The sequence below is a fragment of the Arvicola amphibius genome, chromosome 10, assembly GCF_903992535.2.
Source record: "Arvicola amphibius chromosome 10, mArvAmp1.2, whole genome shotgun sequence".
NCBI classification, from domain to species: domain Eukaryota; kingdom Metazoa; phylum Chordata; class Mammalia; order Rodentia; family Cricetidae; genus Arvicola; species Arvicola amphibius.
This window is the reverse complement of record NC_052056.1, coordinates 101,216,650-101,238,937: the sequence shown is the minus strand read 5'-3', so window position 1 is coordinate 101,238,937 and position 22,288 is coordinate 101,216,650. Positions and strand designations below refer to the sequence as shown.

At 52.0% G+C, this 22,288-nt stretch overlaps 1 protein-coding gene across 5 annotated transcripts in view; it reads left to right on the top strand.

The window, feature by feature from the left end:
• The window catches only part of Tnrc18 (trinucleotide repeat containing 18), a 92,648-nt gene that overhangs the window by 66,403 nt on the left and 3,957 nt on the right, over nucleotides 1–22,288 (top strand). For all 5 annotated transcript variants that reach the window (XM_042055874.1, XM_038344913.2, XM_038344914.2 and 2 more), the window contains 9 exons: nucleotides 7,251–7,678; nucleotides 10,563–10,712; nucleotides 11,316–11,457; nucleotides 13,262–13,379; nucleotides 13,866–13,941; nucleotides 14,034–14,142; nucleotides 18,501–18,617; nucleotides 19,052–19,219; nucleotides 19,501–20,855. In XM_042055874.1, the coding sequence (XP_041911808.1) occupies nucleotides 7,251–7,678; nucleotides 10,563–10,712; nucleotides 11,316–11,457; nucleotides 13,262–13,379; nucleotides 13,866–13,941; nucleotides 14,034–14,142; nucleotides 18,501–18,617; nucleotides 19,052–19,219; nucleotides 19,501–20,855 (2,663 nt within the window). The remainder of the gene's footprint in view (nucleotides 1–7,250; nucleotides 7,679–10,562; nucleotides 10,713–11,315; nucleotides 11,458–13,261; nucleotides 13,380–13,865; nucleotides 13,942–14,033; nucleotides 14,143–18,500; nucleotides 18,618–19,051; nucleotides 19,220–19,500; nucleotides 20,856–22,288) is intronic.

The following is a 22,288-nucleotide window of genomic DNA, read 5'->3' as shown; positions in this document are numbered from 1 at the left end:
AGTATATGAGTCCCTGTCTCGAGTGGGGGCTGTGGAGTAGGCGTGAGGCCGAGTCCCTGTCTCGAGTGGGGGCCGTGGAGTAGGTGTGAGGCCGAGTCCATCTTGAGTAGGGGATGTGGAGTAGGCGTGAGGCCTTTCTGGAAGAGGCTGTGAAGCTCCCTGGGGGTTTTCCCAAGTCATCCCCAGTTTACCTGCGCACTGCATCTTCCTTTGTCCCTAAGACTCCCCACCTATTGCCCTGCCTTCTTGAGACTTTCAGCTTTGCTCTACCTGTCTTGTTCTCCAGGTGCTAGGGATTTTGGTGTATGCTTCAAACCATTATCATTTGTTTCAGTAGATGATTATTCTTCAGCAGTTGTACACGGATCCAAACAGTGTATCTTGGTCATATCTACCACCACTCCATTACTTAAAGCATTTTTTAAAATTGTACTTTTATCTACTTTGCTGGTACGTGTCTAGGTGCATGCGTGGCATAGCAGACAACGCTGAGGTCAGGTCCTGGGAATTGAACTCAGGTCATCAGGCTTGGTGGCAAGCACCTTTTTCTGTTGCATCTTCTTGCTTAGCCTGTAGTTGTTTATCAGGCTTCTTCAACCCCTCCTCCATTTTCCTGGCATATGGTTTGCTCAGGTCTTGCCTCTGGGTAGGAGTCCTTCTGGAAATTGTACCAAAGTATCCTGAGCCTGAATCTTCCGTTTCTTCAGCTTGAGGCCTTCAGGCGCTTTAATAGACAATCTGTGGAGGTCACCTGGTGTGTGGCGTGACATCCTCTGAACCAGACAGCGGAGGTCACCTCTCCTCCCATTCCATTTGAGGTGTCCTACATCCAGAGTTCTCCTGCAGCAGCTTCAAGCCTCAGAAGGAAATGTTTGTGTTAGGGCAACTACGCGCAGACCGAGCCGCCGAAGATAGCTAGGGCAAGATACTTTAGTCTCATAGAGTCGCGCGAAGATAGCTAGCGCAAGATACTTTAGTCTCATAGAGTCGCCTGTTGGGTCACATCATCACCGGAAAATAGTAACAAAGGTTTCCCTCAGGGCAGCTGACTCCTGAATGACCTCTGAGACACAAGTTTCTCAATACCTACTCACTTATACATCCAGACTGTTACTAGACCGCTTCTTATCACGAACGCTAACGTGAATAAGACTCCTCTGCAAGAGCAGTGAGCACTCTTAACTGCTGGACCCTCTCTCCGGCCTGTTACATGTATATGGGTCTTTACCCCATGTGTATGTTGGTTCACACTTAGGGAAGAAGAAAGCATCAGCTTCCACGGAGATAGATGGAGTCATAGATGATTGTGAGCCACCACGTGGGAGCTGAGAACCAAACCTAGGTCCTCTGGAAGAGCAGCCGGCACTCTTAAGCACCAAGCCATCTCTCCAGCCCCTGCCCCCTCCCCATACTTTTAATGTCATAGGGTCTGTAGTAATTTATCTTCTTTTATTGCCAATACACCCTTTGATCAGCCTGCATAGAAGTTACCTGTTCTGTTAATCCCCCCCTTCTTTCGTTCTTTGTTACGTTCGTTTTGTGTATATGTGTGTATGGACCTGCCGTGGTGCTCGTGGGAAGCTCAGAAGACAGCTTTCGGGAGCTGGTTCTCTCCACAGTGTGGATTCCAGGGGCTCATATTCAGGTCATCAGGCCTGAGGTCGGGTTTCCTTACTTGCTGATGCATTGCACCAGCCCGGGTTCATTGATTTCTGTTCTTTGCTTCCTGCTTTTTCCTTTGGGCACGCCAGTCATCTGCAGCCAGTTCCTGTTTTGCAGGGTAGACACTTGGGTGGTCGATTTGAGACCTTGCTCTTTTCCAGTAGAAACATTGTTCAAAGCTATAAAACCTCCCCAAAACACAGATTCCATTGCCTCTCACACAGGCTGATGCTTCGGGGGTTCTCAGTAGTCAAGGATCATTCTAAATTTCTCTTGGGGTTTCTACTCTGATCCAGTGATGACTCAGAATGTCATCTCCAGACATTTGAGGGTCGCTGCTTGGCCATCTGTGGATCTCTGCTTGGGTACCATTCTAGTTGAAAAGCACATTCTATCATTTCAACGGAAAGAAAATTAACCTGAAGCTCTGTGGTGCTCCTAGGAAGTAAACACATGATATGTACTGATAGTCTATTACCTGTTAGTCACGCCAGTGGGATTCTATGAAGTTCAGATGTACTCTCTCCATCATTCTGCTAGAGATTGGAGCTAACATCTGCAACTATAATGTGCAGAACTCGCTTTTGCCTCTTTTAATTCTGTCAAGTTTTGCTTTACATGTTTGTAGCACTGTTGCTGAGTGCATACATGTTTTTGATTATTTTGTTGCCTTCTTGATCATCATTGTTATCAAGTATTCCTTTCTCCTTCCGGGAATATGTCTTGTTCTAAAATACACTTTTATCTGGTATTACATAGTCATTCTGGTGTTCTTTTTTTAAAAGGTTTATTTATTTTTTTTAAAAAAAAAAAAGATTTTATTTATTATGTATACAGTGTTCTGCGTGCATGTACACCTGCAGGCCAGAAGGGGGAACCAGACCTCATTACAGATGGTTGTGAGCCACCATGTGGTTGCTGGGAATTCAACTCAGGACCTCTGGAAGAGCAGTCAGTGCTCTTAACTTCTGAGCCATCTCTCCAGCCCTTTTAAAGGTTTATTTATCTATATGAGTGTTCTAGCTGCATGTATGCCTGCATGCCAGAATAGGGCACCAGATCTCATTATAGGTGGTTGTGAGCCACCATGTGGCTGCTGGGAATTGAACTCAGGACCTCTGGAAGAGCAGCTAGTGAGCCAACTTTTAGCTGCTGAGCCATCTCTCCAGCCCCCTGGTGTCCTTTCTTTAATTTTTAAAAATGTATCATTGTGTAGGTGATGTATACACACGGTCATGTGTGTCCCGGTGCATGTGATGGAATGGGAGAACCGAGGTTGTCTTCTGATCTCTGTGCTGTGCTGTGTGTACACGTCCCTCCCTCCCTCCCTCTCTCCCTCCCTCCCAACAAATAAATCCTCTCATTCTTTCTAACCAGCTACTTCTTCCCATCCTTTGGATTCCTCTGTTTCTGGCACTGCACAGCAATGAAGCCCTATAATAAATACATAGCCTTGTGTGCTTGGCACCTTTCATTCACCACAGTATTTTTGAAGTTTGTCTGTGTGGTAACAGTTGCTAGGACGTCATCGATTTATAAGCCACATGGTTCATCTCTATACCACATCCACTCCTTAACTGATGCATATTTGAGTGGTTTCCATTTTTAGGCTTTTATAGCTATTGCTGCTTTAAATGTCTGCGTGCAGGTGGGGTTTTTTGTTGTTTTTGTAGGCGTGAGGAAATGTTTTAATTCTTCTTTACTTGAGTTGCTCAGTGATTTGGGAACTTTGTTTAGCCTTTTGAGGAACTAATCTTTTTGTTTTTAAAGATTTATTTTTTTAACTATGTGTGTTTGTGTGTGTGTGTGTGAGAGAGAGAGAGAGAGAGAGAGAGAGAGAGAGAGAGAGAGAGAATGTGCACTCGAGTGCAGGTTACACAGAGGGCAGGAACTGGTGGCTATGAGCCTCCCATATGGGTGCTGGGAACTGAACTTTCAAGAGTAGTACATGCCTGTAACCTGAGTCATCTTTCCAGCTGTTTGTTTCTTTTTAGTTATTAGTGTGTGTGTGTGTGTGTGTGTGTGTGTATACCACTGCATGCATGTGGATGTCAGAGGATTTTATAGGTTCAGTTTTCTCCTACCTTTGCCTGTGTCCTGGGGATCAAGCTATGTTGGCTAAGCTTGTGCAGCAAGGGCCTTAACCCACTGAGCTATCTTACTGATAAAAGACAATTTAAGAGGAAAAAAGAGTTTATTTTAGCTCGCAGTTATAGTTTACAATCTTCAAAGCAGGACAGTCAGGGTGGCAGGGACATCACAGAGCTGAGCACATTTTCAGCCACAGTTAAGAGCAGGGAGGCTCTTAACAGGACTGGAGAGATGGTTCAATGGTTAAGAGCACTGGTTGCTCTTCCAGAGGTCCTGAGTTCAATTCCCAGCAACCACATGGTGGCTCACAACCGTCTGTAATGAGACCTGGTGCCCTCTTCTGGCGTGCATACATGGAAGCAGAATGTTGTATACATAATAAATAAATAAATAAAATCTTTTTAAAAAAAAAGAGCAGGGAGAAAAACGAATGCATGAGCTTTGTTGCTCAGCCTAGGGGATGACGCCACCCACAGTGGGCTGGATCTTCTTATCTCAGTTAATATAATAAAGATGATACCCACAGACATGCCCACAAGCCAACCTGATCCAGACAATCCCTCCTTAGGAACTCTTCCCAGGTGACCACAGCTGAGTTGACCTATAAGGACTTGTCTTGATCAGGTCCCTATAGCTCTGGGTCTCTTCAGTAAACCCTTATTTCCAGATCTGCTGTTTCCAGTTAACAGTTTCTTTGATGGTCTCATTTCTTTAGTGAAATTTCCGTGCATTGAAAACTGATTTTGGGGCTGGGGATTTGCTCAGTTGGTAGACTGTTTAATATGCACAGGTCTCTGAATGTCACCCACACGTAAACTAGGTGTGATGGTGCACATTGTTCTCTAGGCGGAGGGAGGTGGGTCAGAAGTTCAAGGTCATTCTTGAGACAGAGGTGGGAGGGTAAGGATATGAACTGAGTTTTTTGCTCTTACACTGTAGCCCAGGCTAGCCTGAAATTCGCGTTCTTCCTAACCCAGACCTGGATGCTCAGGTTGCAGGCTTATGGTGCCTAGCTGCTGTGGCAGCATCAGAGAGTTCGTTGGTCAGCCCGTGTTAGCTTCATCTTAGGGTCAGGTTCTTTGTGTCTTGTGGGTTTGTGTGTGAACATTATGGAGGAGGAGTTGGTCAGAGTGAGAGCTTCTTTATTTTTCCTAAGTGAGTATTTCTTTTCTTTCAGAAAATGGAGATTCGACAGGACTTATTTGGTCTCTCTAGTCTTTGTTCAAGTTGTGTGTGTGTTTGTGCGTGCATGCATGTGGCATATGGAGGCTGGACGGTAACCTCCAGTTTCATTCCCCAGTTTTCTGAGGCAGCACCTCTCACTGCCTGGCACTCACTCCCTAAGGAGGCTAGGCCGGAGCCCCTGTCTCTGCACCCCAGCTCTTGGGTCACAAGTCACTACCACACCTGGCTTTCTTACATAGGCACTGGGAATTGGACTCAAGTCCTTGGGCTCTCAAGACCGAACCCTCTCCTTGGCCTCCAGGTCAGTTTCTGCTGACTGAGCTGCTCTGAGTCTGTTTTGTGGGGTAGTTGGCTGTAGGGCTTGTTCTCAGGTGTGACCAGGCACAGTTTGGAATGGCTCTCCTCTGCTATTTCTTTTTTTTTTTAAGATTTATTTATTTATTACATATACAGTGTTCTGCTTGCATGTATACTTGCAGGCCAGAAGAGGGCACCAGATCTCATTACAGATGGTTGTGAGCCACCATGTGGTTGCTGGGAATTGAACCCAGGACCTCTGGAAGAGCAGTCAGTTCTCTTAACCTCTGAGCCATCTCTCCAGCCCCCTCTGCTATTTCTTTAGGTCTCTCTTTCCTGATCTCTGAGGTCAGGATTCATTTCGTTGGCACGCAATTCTTCCACCATGTTTCCAACTTGCCCTGAATTCCTGAGTAGGGGGTGTAAGGCTGAGATTTGACCCCTGTAGCTGCATGCTTTTCTCCCAAGAGCACTTCTCTAATGTTCTAGTTTTTCCACAAGGGGCTGTGCATTGAGGAAGACCTTGAACTCCCAATCCTCCTGCCTTTGCCTCCCAAGTGCTAAGATTATGGACCTGTGTTACCAGGCAGGTTTTTATGCTATGCTGGGAACAGAACCCAGGGCTTTGGGCTTGCTAGACTAGCAACTCTTTTGTTGTTTGTTTGTTTGTTTTTCTGTTGTTGAAGACAGGGTTTCTCTGTGTAGCCCTGGCTGTCCTGGAACTCACTCTGTAGACCAGGCTGGCCTCGATCTCAGAGACCCCCCTGCCTCTACTTCCCAAGTACTGGGATTAAAGATGTGCTCCACCATTGCCTACCTATAGGCTAGAAACTCTTGACTACTGTTCCACACTCCAGAGCCCCCAAAGCTCAAAATGCCCGAGCTCTATGACCTGAACGCTCATCTTATACGGGAACGCACCCCTGCCTCCACCTCCCACTGCTTCCCTCTGCATTTCATCAGGGAGAAGCTTATTAACAAGTTAATTAACAAGCTCTTTAAGCTTTGAAGGGACTTGTCAAGGGCTGCCTTTCACCCTATCCCTGCCACTGTGGCTGCCTCTGAGAGCGCTGGGCCTCCCATGGGGGTCCCTGTGAGCAGACTGGGAGTCAGTAGGGCTGCCTTTGGGCCCTCAGCTCCTCTGCTGGAGGTTGCTGGTCTTCTAGGGGATTGTCAACCCAGCAGGAGATCTGGTTTGTGGGATGATAGACATACCTTTTATTTTAGCCTTTGTCTCAAAGGGATGTGCCACCAACTGAGCCCCCGAATGCTGCTTCTGGGGACTAGCTCTGTATTTGAGGTTTGGGGACAGGAGAGACCCCAAGAGAACTCAGCTATTTTTAGGCCAGAGCAGGCTGAGATAGGCCACAGTGTGGATGGAGAAGCTAGAAGAATGGAGTCAGAGGGACTGTGAACAGAGAGGGAGCACCCTGGGGGATCGGATGGGTCGTAGCATAACTGTGTTTCCCAGTTCAAGCTTGTTATGCCCTGGACTGAGGGAACAGCGTCTCAGAGAGCCAGGGCATAAGGAAGAGGGTCTCCATTGTGTAGGGGAATGTTGAGCCACCTGAGGATGGGGCAGGGGACCACTCAGGAGCCTCCCAGCAGAGAGTAGGCCTGAGTGATTTATGACCCCAAGAGTAGGAAGGGGCTCTGTCAGGGGGAGGGAGATGGGCCTCGAGCTTGGGGCTTTCCCTGCTGCCTCCTTGTGCAGCCCTTGCATCAACCTGCCTGGTTGGGGCTTTTCTGAAAGACAGTGTAGAGGCACATGTGGGCCTAGGCCTACATATCTTAGCAGTGCTCTTGGGTTAGGGGTTGGGAGCAGCCATGGGATAGGGGATAGGGTGAGCCCTTGTCTTTCTCTGAGCCTCAGTTTATCTCCTGATAACAGGGAGGGTGCCACTGGTTGGGATGGACTTGTGGATTTCTTGCTGGTGGCCTTGCAGGCCTACATGAACGGGAAGGCCCGTGGAGACCCTCTCCACCAGTTCCTGCCTTCTCCTTTTCACGTCCAGGTACGGAGTTCGAGTACACAGACTCAGAGAGTGAAGTCAAGGTTCCCAAGCAGCCACCCGCTGGGCTGCTGAGGCCCAAGAAGGGAGTTGGGGAGCCAGGCCAGTCTATGGCTGCCCCTGTACCTGGCGCCCGGGCCTCTGGTTCCACCAGCCCAGACAAAACCAAGCTGGCCTCAGAAAAGGGACGCAAAGCCCGGAAAATACGTGGCCCCAAGGAACCCGGCTTTGAGGCAGGGCCAGAGGCCAGTGATGATGACCTGTGGACTCGACGCCGGAGCGAGCGTATCTTCTTGCACGATGCCTCAGCCGCCGTCCAGGCACCCAGCAACACGGCACCCGCACCCAAGCCCAGCCGCTGTGGCAAGGGTGGTGCCCCAAGCCCGCGCAAAGACACCGGCCGAGCCAAGGACAGGAAGGACCCCAGGAAGGTAAGGGCTCAGCACAGGTCCCCTGGTCTCCATCCTGTGGCTTTGATGTCCGCAGTATGCCCTTGGAAGGTCCCACTATGTCTGATAGTCAGGAAGAACCTTTTCTCCTCATCCTGTTCACCCATCATCTAAGAATAATATGTTAAAGATGTAAATTAATACTGGGGACCTGTGTTAACTATAACAAAATAGCTAACACAATCAATTTATAAAGAAGAGCTTTATGGGTTTGGTGACTCTTGTATGTAACCCCAGCACTTGGATTATTTGGTTGTGTGTGTGTGTGTGTGTGTGTGTGTGTGTGTGTGTGTGCGCGCGCGTGCGCGCGCATGTCATGGCACATGTGTGGAGCCAAAGCAAACTTTCTGCAGTCTGTTCTCTCCTTTCACCCATTTGTGGGTTCTGACAATCAAAACCCTGGCCGCCAGGCTTGCATGAAAGGCCCGTTTGCCTGCTGAGCCATCTCGTCAGCTCTTGTTCGGATTTTTAGACAGGATCTCTTGTAACCCAGGCTGCCCTTGAACTTCTGATCCTTCTGCCACTACCACGTACATGTTGTAGTCTTAAGGCCTGAAGCAAAGTTTCAGTGTGCTGGTCCCCTGAGCCGTTGTGTTTAACTCCAAGCCTTCAGCAGAGATTTATAATGTCAGCAATGTGTGGGTGCCACCTTCTGTGACGGTTTGCTGGACACCTAGGTTATTTCCAGTTCTTTATTTGGATGTCGCCCTTTGAACGGCATTGGTCAGTTCTCACTGCACCTGCAGGGCCGAGCACCTAGATCTCTGTAATGAGGTATCCTGGAGGAGTCCGCCATTGCAGAGCCCTGGGGAGTCTCACACATCCACAGGTGGCTGGGCAGTAGCTAAGCTGTGTGCCCTTCCAGGAATATGGCTGCCAGAACTCGTTGGTAAGGTTTTATTGTTGTTCTTGTTGGGTTTGGATAGCATGTCAGTGAGTAGTTAAATAAATCTCGTTCCTCCATGCCATTGGACAGCTCTCAATAAAACACAGCCTCTATAAGATACCAGTGGGGCGCAGAGGGGACAAGTCGTGCAGACGTTAGTGAATCTGTGTTGAACGAAACTAAATACAGAGTGTTCGCCTACACCTCAGGTGGTATGTGTGCTATGCCACAGTTTTTAAGAAGGTTAAAGGCTGGAGGCTCAGCTGTGAAGCACTTACTTAGGATTCCTCAGTAAGACGTAATGGGTGTGGCTCAGTGGTAGAGCCCCTGCCTAGAATCCCCAGTGAGGGCCTAGGGTGTGGCTCAGTGGTAGAGGGCCTGTCTGGAATCCCCCAGTGAGGGGCTGGAGACATGGCTTAGCAGTAAAGCCCCCTCCTAACATGCTTAAGGCTCTGAGTTTATGGAACATCCCCAGTAAAGAAAACAAAAAGTTCGTATGTGAATGTTTCTGTGTGGTTACCTGGTTGTGTGTGCTTTCTGGGAAGTTCTGTAAGGCCATACCGGCTGCCAGTAGGAGGCTTTTGCAGAAGCTCTCACATTTTAGCACTTTTTTTTTTTGTTTGTCTGTTGGTACAATAAATTATACGGTAATGATAAAGATTAATTGTAAGGACTGGCAGGATGGCCAGTGGGTAAAGGCAATTGCTACCAAGCCTGAGCATTGATACCTGAGTTCAACCCCTGGAACCTACGTTGTGGAAAGAGAGAAGTGACTCTGGCAGGCTGTCCTCTGCCTATCACATGCACACTTGGCACAGACACGCCCTCACTTGCATACACTCGCACACATACAATAAGTATATAAAACTTAATAAAGGAATAGTAGTTGGTGATGAGAATCGAGAACACTTGTATGGAGAGAGGAGTGTCAGCTCTCTCTCAGGTGTGGTATGATGAGGGTCCTATGGCTGTGGGAGGCACTCCTCTGGCAGGGGCCCTGTGAGCATCAGGGCTGGCGGGGGCTGGGGGAGAGGTCCGCACCACGTGAAGGATGAGCTTGGGGCAGCGCTGGGTCAGAACTCCCGGAGTCCGGTGTCTCTGTTTACTCCCCACATTTAAGCACGTCATTTCCATGTGACAGTTGTTGCTACAAAGCTTCTGGGATGCAAAGTAGCAAAGCACATGTGACCCTTGCAGTCCGATTGAGTCCGATTGACAGATAAAACAGAGCTCGGGCTGAGGGCCTAGAGGAAGGATTTGCAATAAGCATAGGATGGATTCTACTGATGGAGGATGCAGAGTGCCTGGGACCTTTCATAGGATGGCTCTCTTCACTGAGAGGCAAAGCTCAGGATCGGTGCCAAAACAGTGCCTAGGCTATTGGGGGTTCACGAAGGCTGACTCCATAGCAGAGCGAAAGATCACCAGGATGTCAGACAGCATCCACCCCAGCCTCCTGGGTGAAAAGGCATCAGTCATTTTCTTTCTCTGAAGAAGAGAGGCCTGGACCTCCTAATGCATTTCAGGAGCTACGGCTCCCCGCCGAGCCTCCACCTCCTCACCTGAGCAGCCTGCCCCCTCCTCACCTGCGCAGCCTGGCTTCCCCCACACACCTGAGCAGCCTGCCTCCCCACCTGAGCAGCCTGGCCTCACCCCCCATCTGAGAAGCCTGCCCCCCCCCTCACCTGAGCAGCCTGGCCTCCCCCCCCACCTGAGCAGCCTGGCCTCACCCCCCACCTGAGCAGCCTGGCCTCACCCCCCACCTGAGAAGCCTGGCCTCACCCCCCATCTGAGAAGCCTGGCCCCCCCTCACCTGAGCAGCCTGGCCTCACCCCCCATCTGAGCAGCCTGGCCCCCCCCCCACCTGAGCAGCCTGGCCTCACCCCCACCTGAGCAGCCTGGCCTCACCCCCACCTCCTCACCTGAGCAGCCTGGCCTCCATGCCCTCTGACAAACTCTTCCTTTTGTTTTCCCCTCTAGAAGAAGAAAGGGAAAGAGGCTGGGTCAGCAGCCACACTGCCACCAGCCCGGGTGCCCACCCTGCCCGACTCCAGGGCACCTCACACAGGGCCCCTGGCGACTGCCAGACGGAGCAAGGCTAAGGCCAAAGGGAAGGAGGCGAAGAAGGAGGTAAATTGAGGCTGGATCAGGGCTCAGTTCCAGGTGTGGGCTCGCAGTGTCCTTTTCCATTGTTGTTGTTGTTTCGTGTGTGTGTGTGTGTGTGTGTGTGTGTGTGTGTGTGTCTCCTCCCCCATGCTGGGGATGGTTGTGACAAGTCAGAATGTCCTCTGCGTGCTGCCTTAGTTCCCAACCAAGCCTCCTGTCTTCTTGGGAACCCAGGGACACCCAAACTGCTAGCCTGAGACCTGTCCCTCAGCAGTACTCCCCTGTGTGTCTGGGGGGGGTCCTAAGGCTTTTCTCTTTTGACAGAGGGCCATAGCGTGCCTGCCTGTGCTATCACCGTAGCTCTGCTTTCTCTCAGTTTTGCTGTGCACGGTTAGAGCTCAGTTTCTCTTAAGGTAGAGGCCAAGGTGTCCACTGTGATAGCCTGAGGAGAGGGTACTGAGCACTGAGTACCAGGTACTGTGCTGAGTACACAAGGCTTGGGCCACACTGCTCGTATCCATTGCCTCTGCAAACTGACCCTGGCCCTGGCTTTCCGAGGAACGCTCCCAGAACGACAGGATGACCCATGCCTTGTGCAAAGCAATCAGTGTGCGTGTTCTCCCCCAGAACCGAGGAAAAGGGGGTGCAGTGAGCAAACTTATGGAGTCCATGGCAGCAGAGGAGGACTTTGAACCAAACCAGGACTCAAGCTTCTCTGAGGATGAGCACTTGCCCCGAGGTGGGGCCACAGAGCGACCTTTGACCCCAGGTGAGTGTCCTGAGAGTCTGCAGTGATGGCGGAGGGGTTACCTGGCAGTGTGGGGAGCTCAGCGCAGGCTGAGGCCCTGAGGCAGGGGATGGGGGGCTCAGCTCCAGCCTAGCCGGCCTGTGGTGTGGACAGTGAGGGGTGGGGTAGGCAGAGAGACCCACGTGGTGTCTCAGTGACATAGGTCTCCATAACTAAGGATGTATGTCTTACTGTAAACCTGGCTGTGCGGGAGACAGGGAGACAAGCCGGAAGCTGCTGGCAGCAAGCCTCAGCTGCCTTTGGGACAGCATGGCGGGGGTAGGGGGTTGGAGGGTAGGGGGTTGCGGGGCGGGGGAACGAGGGCAACAGAGGCAGGTTAGAGCATGATGGGGTTTAGGTGGGAGAATGGACGGAATGTGGGGGGTGGCGTCGTTTGAGCAGATACGTAAGGATGGGTGCTGATGCTGGGGGCCCACAGAGGAGCTGTGTGTGAGGTGGGTCCCAGGAGTGTGAGTGACCACACACTTGAGTGTGATGGCTACGGTCTGGGGGTGTTTCAAGGATGCTCTGAGGAGGGTACTTAGTCTGAGCTAGGAGGAGTGAGGATGGATGCGAACTGTGGGGAGCAGGTTGGGAGAACTGGGCTTTCCCTGTTGGGTATCGTGGTCATTCTGGTGACGGATCAGCCAGCCACATCCTCACATCTGTGTCTAGGCGACAGCACTGAGCCCAGCAGGCGTGCTGAGGGCATGTGATGATGTGTGGTCCACGCTACAGCACTGTGCTGCTGGACAAGGACCAGAGTGGTGCAGCCAGGGCCCAAGTGGGTGACCGAGAACCAGGAGGTCTCCCCTGTCTCTGTGTAGAGCTAGTGGTCTCTTTTCTGCTGCCCAATGCTGTGAAGCCCAACTTAAAGGGTGTGTGATGTTCCCTCTGTCTGTTGAGCATGGGTCTTGTAGAAGCCCGTGGGACGGGGACGTGGGACTTTCTTCCATTGTGAGACTCCAGAGCTGCCTGATTTTTATTTATTTATTTATTCAAACTCCACACAGGCTGAGCCACATCCTCAGCTCACTGGCTTTTGGGGGCCCCTTATTCTTGGAATCTAGGCAGGTTGTCTGTGGTAGAGCCACACCCCAGCCCCTCACTGGGGATTCTAGGCAGGGGCTCTACCACTGAGCTCTGCCCTCAGCCTTCTTTCTAACTTTTCAAGGTGGAATTTCACTAAGTTGCCCAAGCTAGCCTGAGCTTACAGTGTAGCTCAGGCTAGCCGTGCATCTTCAGTCTTCCTGTCTCTTGTGCCATTGTGATGCCCCAGCTGGGCTCTTTTTCATGTTTGCCACTGACAGGGGCCAGGTGCATAAGGGTGTATTGAGAACAGAAAGGGAAGGGCTAAGACTCGGGGTGGACCGTCTCTGTGGGGCCTCAGATGGAGAAAAAGAACACCTTTCTAGGAACATGGCAGAGGGGGCTGGCATAGTGTTGAAGGAAAGAACCCTCAACATCTGTTAGGGTACTTCCCAGCCCGGAACCTTATTGATCTATGGGATGAAAGGGTTTGCTTTGCTATTCCTGGCTTGGCATTTACCTGAGGCCTTCCTAGTTGTCTATAAAGTCTGGGAAGAGGGGCTGCCCATCCCCCATCCCGTGTGCACATGGGACCCAGTGTGGACAGCCATGTCCACACGTGTCGTACAGCTTTACCTGGACACCCCAGAGCCCTGGTTTCCTAGAAGGGGCCTGTGGAGTCATCCGGGAAGGCCTGGGATAGTCTCCCCTAGACAAGCGCTGATGTTCCCTGGCTTTGCCGCCCATCCCTCTGCAGCACCCCGCTCCTGCATCATTGACAAGGACGAGCTGAAGGACGGCCTGCGCGTGCTGATCCCGATGGACGACAAGCTGCTGTACGCGGGCCACGTACAGACGGTGCACTCACCGGACATGTGAGTGCCTCTGTGGGGTATTCCGGCTCAGCTCCCACGCCCACGCCTGGCTCTGCTGCGAGGCCACCTGGGCAGGCTGCTTCTCCCCTCTCTGAGCTGGGAGAGCAGCAGTGTAGGGGGTTCTGGGGAGTCACTGAGGCCGGTAGTTGGCAGTTGCATCAGAGTAGACCCCCCAACTTCTGCTGGGCGGCCTAGGCCTTTTGGGACCCAGCAGAAAGTGGGTAAGTGAGGTATGTACCTCTCCTTTGGAACTGGAGGTCTGACTGGGCATGACGTCCAGCCTCTGAATTATATCGACGAGAAAGTTGGGTACGGGAAGGGTGAGAACGCAATCCATTTTTCATATAAGTTAATAAATAATCCAAGCCGAATCCCACGGACCAAGTGGCAGAGCTGGTAGTTGCTCTGTCCCGGGTAGCGCAGCCTCTGGAAGGAAGTGGGATCTCTGGCCACTGCCCCATTGTACGTTTGGCCCTGGCCTTGCAGATACCGCGTGGTGGTGGAAGGCGAGCGTGGGAACCGTCCCCACATCTACTGCCTGGAGCAGCTGCTGCAGGAGGCGGTGAGTGGGAGGGGGAGTGGTGACCCCACAGGCCGGAGGGAGGGGCCTTCGCTCCTGGTCACCTTCTGACCCTCAGCCCTGTACTCTGCCAGATTATAGACGTGAGGCCGGCCTCTACACGCTTCTTGCCCCAGGGGACCAGGATTGCCGCCTACTGGAGCCAGCAATACCGCTGCCTCTATCCAGGCACGGTGGTCCGAGGTGAGACACCCAGCTCCTAATAAGTCATTATCAGTTCATCTGGTCGATGCAGCCAGCTTCCGGCTGACTTCATTGGAGAGGCAGTTGCTGGTTTGCATAACTGAACTCCAGGAAGGGCTTTCTGGTTATGGCTTGATCCGGGTCCTGTTCTGCTGAAGTAGGCAGGACTCAGGCTCTTGGAATCCAGCTACACACCAGCTTTCTTGGGAAGGTGTTACACCTTCATGAATCCTGTCTCACCCTCCTGGTTTTCCTGGTCAGTGGGTGACTGGCTTGGCTCATAACATTTGTTGAGGATGCTGCAGGGAGTTCACAGAGGTGAGCCCATTGTAATCCTGTTCTTGCCGCTAAGGAGTGAAGCCGGCTTTCCTCCTCCATGGACAGTTTATCACCATGGGTTTCCCATTGCTGGAGAACCTAGAGAAGATATCAGGGCAGAAGGACCCCTGTTTACTTGCCATCTAGGCGGGCTAGATTGACTCTGTTGCTTCTGGGTCTGTGTCAGGGTAGAGTGGCACAATCATGTGACCAAGGCTGCTCACAGGCTACATGGGAAGCAGAGAGTGTGAGGAGACTAGTCGTCAGGTACAACCTTTAGGAAGGCTGTCTCCGGTGACCTACTCCTCCGGTGAGGCCCCACTGCCAAAGGTTCCCACCCTGTGTTAGCACCAGCATCTGGGTGTGAAGGATTCGGCACGCGGGAAAGCTAGGATGTTGTTAACCCCACAGAGAGTGGATGGTGGGCAGATGGAAATACATAGGCTGGGGGCTGGGATGAGGACTTGGGGACTCAGAACACTTGCTTCAACATCATGAAAATTAGAGTTCAGATCCCAGCCCCTGTGTAACAACCTGCATTTCCTATACACACATGGAGTGCCAGCTCTGCAGGGTGTGGAGACAGGAGGATCAGTGAGCTCACAGAAAATGTGGGCCCCTGGTTTCAGGGAGAGATCCTGCCCTGAAGGAGTAGGTGGAGTTAAGTAAGAGAGATGATGACCTCTGCTGACCTCTGCCCTCTGCTGACCTCTGATGCTCTCTGCGGACCTGCACGCATGTGCACACACGCACACACACACTCTGTCATTCACATAGTCACGAATATACAAACAAATGAATAAATACATATTCTAAAGCCAAAAGAATAAAACGGGTATGGGGCTGGAGAAATGGCCCAGTGGTTGAAGATGCTCGTTTCTCTTGCAAAAGACCCAGATGGGGTTCCCAGCAACCCATATGGCAGCTCACAAATGTCTGTAACTTGAGTTTGGGGGAATCTGACGCCCCCTTCTGGCCTCCATGGGTCCTGCATATACATGTTACAGAAACACATGCAGGCACACACACACTTAAATAAAACTGAGTAAGTCTTAATAAAGAAATAAATGGGTACACGAGAAGAGAAAGGTGTGTCAGATGCTTGCTTAGCTCTAGCCGTAGTGATTCCAAAACCAGGATACCCGGGGATATTGGTGTTGGTTGGACCAGAAGGCCAATTACAGCACACCGCTCGGCTGCTTCGTATTTTACAAACCAGAAGACAGTATGCCATTAAACAGCAGGTGTTTGGGACAGTTTGGGCTACAGGTGCCCATCTGTAAGTCATTCATCAAACACCAGAAATCATGTTACTTATGGTAAACATCTATCAGGAGTGGCATTCTGAGACGTTCTGTCTTCCAGTACCATGAAGGGCCGGGTTCTGCCAGGGCCCCTTGGTGTTTTAGACCCAAATCTGGCCAGTGTCCTAAGGCTCCCCTTGGTCTTGTCTGCGTGATAGTCTGTCTCATTCATGGTTCATCTTTTCATTTTAACAGATCTTTCAGTAGTCGCTTGTTTGTTTGGGGGTGTGGCTTCATTTAGCCCAGGCTAGACTCAAACCTTTTATGTAGACAGTAAAGACTTTGACCTTCTGATTTCTCCTGCGTCCAGCTCCCAAGTCCTGGGTGCATATACCATCTCACCAAGGAGACACAGTGCCAGGGACGGAACCAGAATTTGGTGTGTTTGTGGCAGGCACTGTGCCAGCTGAGCCCCAGCCTCTCATAGGTTTGGAGAAAGAGTCTGTATGATAGTTTATCTGGTCCTGTGTGTTACCATCTCTGTAGTCTACCCTCAGTTAGAGACAGCTGAGCTGCGTATAAATTCCACACTGGAAATAATTTCCTCTTACTTTACCTCTTCCTCTCCTTCCCTCCCTCCCTCCCTCCTTCCCTCCTTCTCTCTTCCCTTCCTCCTCCCCTTCTTTCCTTCTTTTATTTCTTTTTCAGTTTTTTGATACAGGGTTTCTCTGTGTATCTCTGGCTGCCCTGGAACTGGAACTTGCTCTGTAGACCAGGCTGGCCTCAAACTCAGAGATCCACCTGTCTCTGCCTCCGGCGTGCTGGGATTAAGGGCTTGCACCACCATTGCCTGACTTCCCCTTACCTTTTCAACGTTGTCCTTTGCTTTTCTTCGAGACAGGGTCTCACCGTACAGCCCTGGCTAGTCTAGAACTCACTGTGTGGACCATGCGTGCCTCTCTCACAGAGATCCACTTGCCTCTGCCTCCCGAGTTTCTCAGATTAAAGATGTGTGCCACCACACCTGGCTACATGTGCTTTTCGTTTTGAGCTTCCAGTATTATTTGATGAGTTCAGCATGTTATAATTCCTAAGTCTGGTGGCCGAGGAGATGGCTCACTGGATAAAGCAATTTCTTTGCTTGTGTGAGGAAGTAGAATTCAGATACCCAGCACCCACATAAATGCCAGGATAGCGGTCTCCCCGTAACCCCCAACATGTGGGAGACAGACCTGGGATCCCCAGAGCCAGCCACTTAGCCAGATTAGCGGAATCAGTGAGATCTGGGTTCACTGAGAGAACTCGCCTCAATATGTGAAGTGGAGAGAGAGGAGGATGCCCGTTGTCAACTGCTGGCCTTACACACACACGTGTGAACTTGCACCTACCCAAACACACACTTCATACACACACGGTAAAAATAGTAATCCCTAACTCGTTATAGGAGACTCGTTTTGCTGTTCTCTCTCTTTAGAACTGTTTAGTCTTCTCATCGTCTCTAGGTTTGCGATCTTGTGAGGATGCCCACGTGTGCGTGAAGTGCAGGCTTATACATGCCAAGACATCCACGTGGAGGTCAAGGCACAGCTTGCAGGAGTCTGTTCTCTCCTTCTACCATGTGGCTCCCGGGGATGCAACTCCTGTCTTCAGGCTTGGCAGCAAGCATGTTTACCCGCCCAGCCTTCTTGCCAGCTTGGCTTAGAACTTTTAATCCTCCTGCCTCAGACTCTGGAGTGCTGGGATTCTGGGCATGCACCACTACTGCTGGCTTGACTTTTCCGCTCCCTTGAGGGTTAATTTGCAAGCAGACCTTTGCTCCATCAGCGCACGTGTTTTTGGAGACTCTCACAGAGGGTGATTTGTTCATTTGTTTGAGATTCCCTTGGCTCCTTGTCCCCTCCTGGTCTGGGTTAGTTTTTTGTTTGTTTTGGTTTGGTTTTTCTTCTTCTTCTTCTCCTCATTAGAGATGGCCCTGGCATCTTTATTGATCCTTCATGAGGAGAGATTGAAGCCAGTCTGGAGCTCTGCATGCTGGTGGGTGGGCAGAGTCTTCTGCTCAGGGATTCCCCAATACTGGCCTGTGTAGGGCCTTCCCCGGGCTTAGCATTTGCATATTGCGAAGGGGCTGGTGTCCCCGCGCTCAGTGTGAGGATGTACCCAGTAACCTTCAGTCTAGAGCTGTGAGAGTCTCTCCATTTGTGGGACTACTCCATTCTTGGCCTTGTTGGCCTCTACTCCTTCCAGAACAGTCACGCTAAAGCCAAGCCATCCAGGCACTGCCACCACAGATACTTGGGAGGCTGAGGCAGGGTGATCCCAAGGTCAAGGCCTCTTCCCCAGGCTACAGAGTGGATTCAGAGACCATCCTGGACAACTTAAGTGAGGTCCTGTCTCGACAAATAAGAGTAAAAAACAGGCTTTGTGGTTGAGTGATGACTTGCATGAGACCACAGTCAACTGGGACTGCCCCTATGGAATCTTCTGGAATGTAGATATATGCCCACTTCCTATCTTTGATAGTCAGAGCTGATGTACTGGTAATGCTTTTACAAAATGGTTTTGGGGCGAGTCTTAGGTATGAGCAAACCCAGCTATGTGTGCAATCAGCTGTCTCTTCCCCCTCAAGTCTGAGACACCCAGCCGGAAATGAGAGAGCTGGCCTTCTGTCCTTGACTTATGTGGCTCTTAGCGCCCACACCTGCACAACTGTGCATATGTATCCCATGGTCCTCTAAGGCTGTGCCTCTGAACTGGCCTGCAGTCCCGGGAGCCTCCCTGACTGGCCTTTCCCTTCAGGGCTGCTGGACTTGGAAGATGACAGAGACCTGATCACTGTGGAGTTTGATGACGGGGACACAGGCAGGATTCCCCTCTCACACATCCGCCTCTTGCCGCCTGACTACAAAATCCAGTGTGAGTGATGAGCTTACCCAGTGGGGAAGAGGGGGTGTCCCTGAAGCCCCGGCCCTTGCCTGGCTACTGTTGCCAGGTTCCCTCCACATATCTCTGGGCTCCGTTTGACATTTGGTTCTCTCATCTTTATTTGCATTGCTGGGGATGAAACGCGGGGTCTTGTATAAGCTAGGCAGGGGCTCTACCACTGAGCCACACCCCAGCCCCTCACTGGGGATTCTAGCTGATCTGAAGTTGTGGATGCTGGTGGGTGGTGGGCAGGAATCCTCTACTTGAGAGTTTCCCCTGAGCCTTATCATGGAGCCACCCCTCCGGCACTAGAGTTTTCTAGGCCCTACTGCTGAACTCCCTAACATGGGTTAGCTGCAGGGTATCCCAGTGCATGTTAAAGAAACCTGATCAGTACCTGAGCCACTATCTGCATTGTTCTGTAGGTGCTGAACCTTCCCCGGCACTCCTAGTGCCCAGTGCAAAACGGCGTAGCAGGAAGACTAGCAAAGACACTGGGGAAGGCAAAGAAGGGGCCACCACGGGGCCTCAGGAGGCCACAGCGGGGAAGGCCAGAGGGCGAGGACGGAAACCTGGCGCCAAAGCCAAGAGTGGTAAGTTGTCCCTGGCCTGGGAAGTACGGGGATGAGACCACTGCGGGAATAGGATTCTGGGGCTTGGGGCTTCCCATGCATGACCAGTCTCTTGTCTTGTGAGAATTCCATGCTGCTGGGCAGTTGGTTCGTACACTGATAAGAGAAGTTAGCGAGCGTTTGAAGGACCTGGTCCCCCCCCCCCCAGGGCTTTCTGACTAGGATCCCAGCTCACCCAGCAGGAAGTCCCGCCTCTCTCCCAGCATTCCCTACCCTTGACCTCTAGTTGTCCTCTCTCTCAGAGAGAGCTGCTGTGCTGGAGGAGGGGGCAGCCACGGACGAGGTCCCCAGTGCTCCCTTGGCCCTGGAGCCCATCAATGCCCCAAGTTCCAAGAAGAGTCCCCCGGAACCAGTGGACAAGCGGGCCAGAGCCCCGAAAGCTCGCCCAGTCTCTGCACAACCCAGCCCCATGCCACCCACCTTCTCCAGCTGCTCAGCTCCTGAACCCTTTGGGGAGCTACCAGCCCCTGCTGCAACCCCGCTCATCAATATGCCTGTTACCATGTCTGCCACTCGCCCCAAACCCAAGAAGGCTCGGGCTGCCGAGGGGTCAGGCGCCAAAGGTCCCCGGAGGCCGGGGGAAGAGGATGAACTGCTTGTCAAACTGGACCATGAGGGGGTCATGTCCCCTAAAAGCAAGAAGGCCAAAGAGGCCCTGCTCCTGCGGGAAGATCCAGGGCCCGGGGGTTGGCCGGAGTCCACAGGGTTGCTCAGCCTGGGTAGCTACCCACCAGCTGTTGGCAACGGTGAACCCAAGGCCGCCTGGCCCAATGCTCTGGAGGGAGACCTCACTCAGGAGCCCGGATCAGGGCTTCCATTAGAGGATCCTGGCAACTCCAATAGCCCGGACAAGACCCAGGCTGAACAAGATGGAGCTGAGGAGTCAGAGACCAGCAGCAGCAGCAGCAGCAGTAGCAGCAGCAGCAGCAGCAGCAGCAGCAGTAGCAGCAGCAGCAGCAGCAGCAGCGGTTCCGAAACAGAAGGCGAAGAGGACACCGAGAAGAGCAGGGAGGACAGCCGGGGTGCAGGGGGTCGGACCTGCAGTGCCGCCAGCTCCAGGGCATCCTCTCCTGCCTCCTCATCCTCTTCTTCCTCCTCTTCCTCTTCCTCTTCTTCCTCTTCTTCCTCTTCATCCTCCTCCTCTTCCTCCTCCTCTTCCTCTTCTTCCTCCTCTTCTTCCTCTTCCTCTTCCTCCTCCTCCTCCTCTTCCACCACAGACGAGGATTCGTCCTGCAGCTCAGATGATGAAGCAGCCCCTGCACCCGCAGCAGGTCCCTCCGCGCAGCCAGTGCGCCCCACCAAGGTGTCCAAGCCACCTAGCAAGGCACGTTCCTCGGCTCACTCCCCCGGGAAGAAGGCAGCCCCCACCGCTCAGCCCCCACCCCAACCCCCGCCCCAGCCCCAGCAGACTCTGCAACCCAAGACCCAGGCTGGGGCTGGGGCCAAGAGCCGACCCAAGAAGAGAGAAGGTGTGCACCTGCCCACCACCAAGGAGCTGGCCAAGCGGCAGCGTCTGCCATCTGTAGAGAACAGGCCGAAAATCGCTGCCTTCCTACCCGCCAGGCAGCTTTGGAAGTGGTTTGGCAAGCCCACCCAGGTAACTTCCTAGAAGGGAGCTGTGGATGGGGGTAGGCTTGAGTTACATAAGAACACCCTGGGTTCCAAAATTCACTTTAGCCCAGAGTCCATGTCCTGTCTAGTGGGCCCCTGCTCAGCCTGTTTGTTCCACAGCCTTCCCTTTGGGGCTCCAGTGTAAACACTGCAGGGACCCACACAGGCCCTCCTGTGGTGCTGCAGCTGGAAAGGACCCTCCCAAGCCCTTCGGCAGCTAGCCTGTTGTCACCGCTCCTGCTTCAGTGTCAACAGCTTTTATAAACCTCACGTTCAGAGAAGTGCAGACTGGCTCTTAGCAACCTTGTCTGGCTTGGACCCTGAAGTATCCTGTGTGTGGTGGGCCAGGGGTCATGGGTCCCACCTCTACTCTGACAGTCAGGGCTGGCCTTCCAGAGCAGGTTCCAAGCACTCCCCATCCTCACCGTCTATCGTCCACCCACCTACGTGTACAAAAAGTACATACATGTGTGCACGTGTGCCCACGCCTACTCGTGCAGAGGCACCAAGTGCTCACACGGCTGTACATTCAGGCACGTAATGGTGCTGTTACACGTTGAATAGAAGAATGCCAAACCCCACGCCACCCCCACCAACCACACACTGCCCCCACTGGTGCGGCACCATGTCCGCTGTTGTGGAAAGTGGTCCCTGGCTAGAGGAAGTAAGCCACTAGGGGGTGGATCCAGAGTCTCTGCTATTGCTGATTGTTTCCTGTCTTCCTGGTCAGCTGTGACGTGAGCAGCTTGCCTCCACCACATCCTCTCCTTACCCCGTGTTCTGCTTGAGCACACAGGGTCAAGCAGCCATGGACTAGATCCTCTGAGAACATGAGCCAGAAGTAAATCTCTTTTTTTAAAGTCTTCTTTTCTTTCATTTTTTAAAATCTGTCAGGTATTTGATCAGCAATGAGAAAAGTAACTATCATAAATAGACCTTAGAGACGGGCGGTGGTGATATACGCCTTTAATCCAAGTACTTGGGAGGCAGAGGCAGGCAGATCTCTGTGAGTTCGAGGCCAGCCTGGTCTCCAGAGCTAGTTCCAGGACAGCCAGGACTACACAGAGAAACCCTGTCTTGGAAAAAAAAAAAATAGATAGACCGACAGACAGATAGATCATGGACACATGAACGCTGTGCATATGAACACACAGGAATAAAGTCATGCATGTCCACATGTACATACATGCAGTATGTGGGGCAAGGTTCACATGTACATGCACTCCTCGGTGGAGGTGTTGTTGGTAGCTATGCTAGACGCTTCCGTGTGGGGTATGGTTAACAGCCCTCCTGATCAGCAGCCTACCCCATACATGTGGGTGGAAAGTACCAGTGTGTTGCCCAGCTTTCCCTCCCAGTAACAACAAAGTACCCTCTGTCTAGCCAAGGTTGAACTTGCTGCCTCTGTCTCCTGGGTGT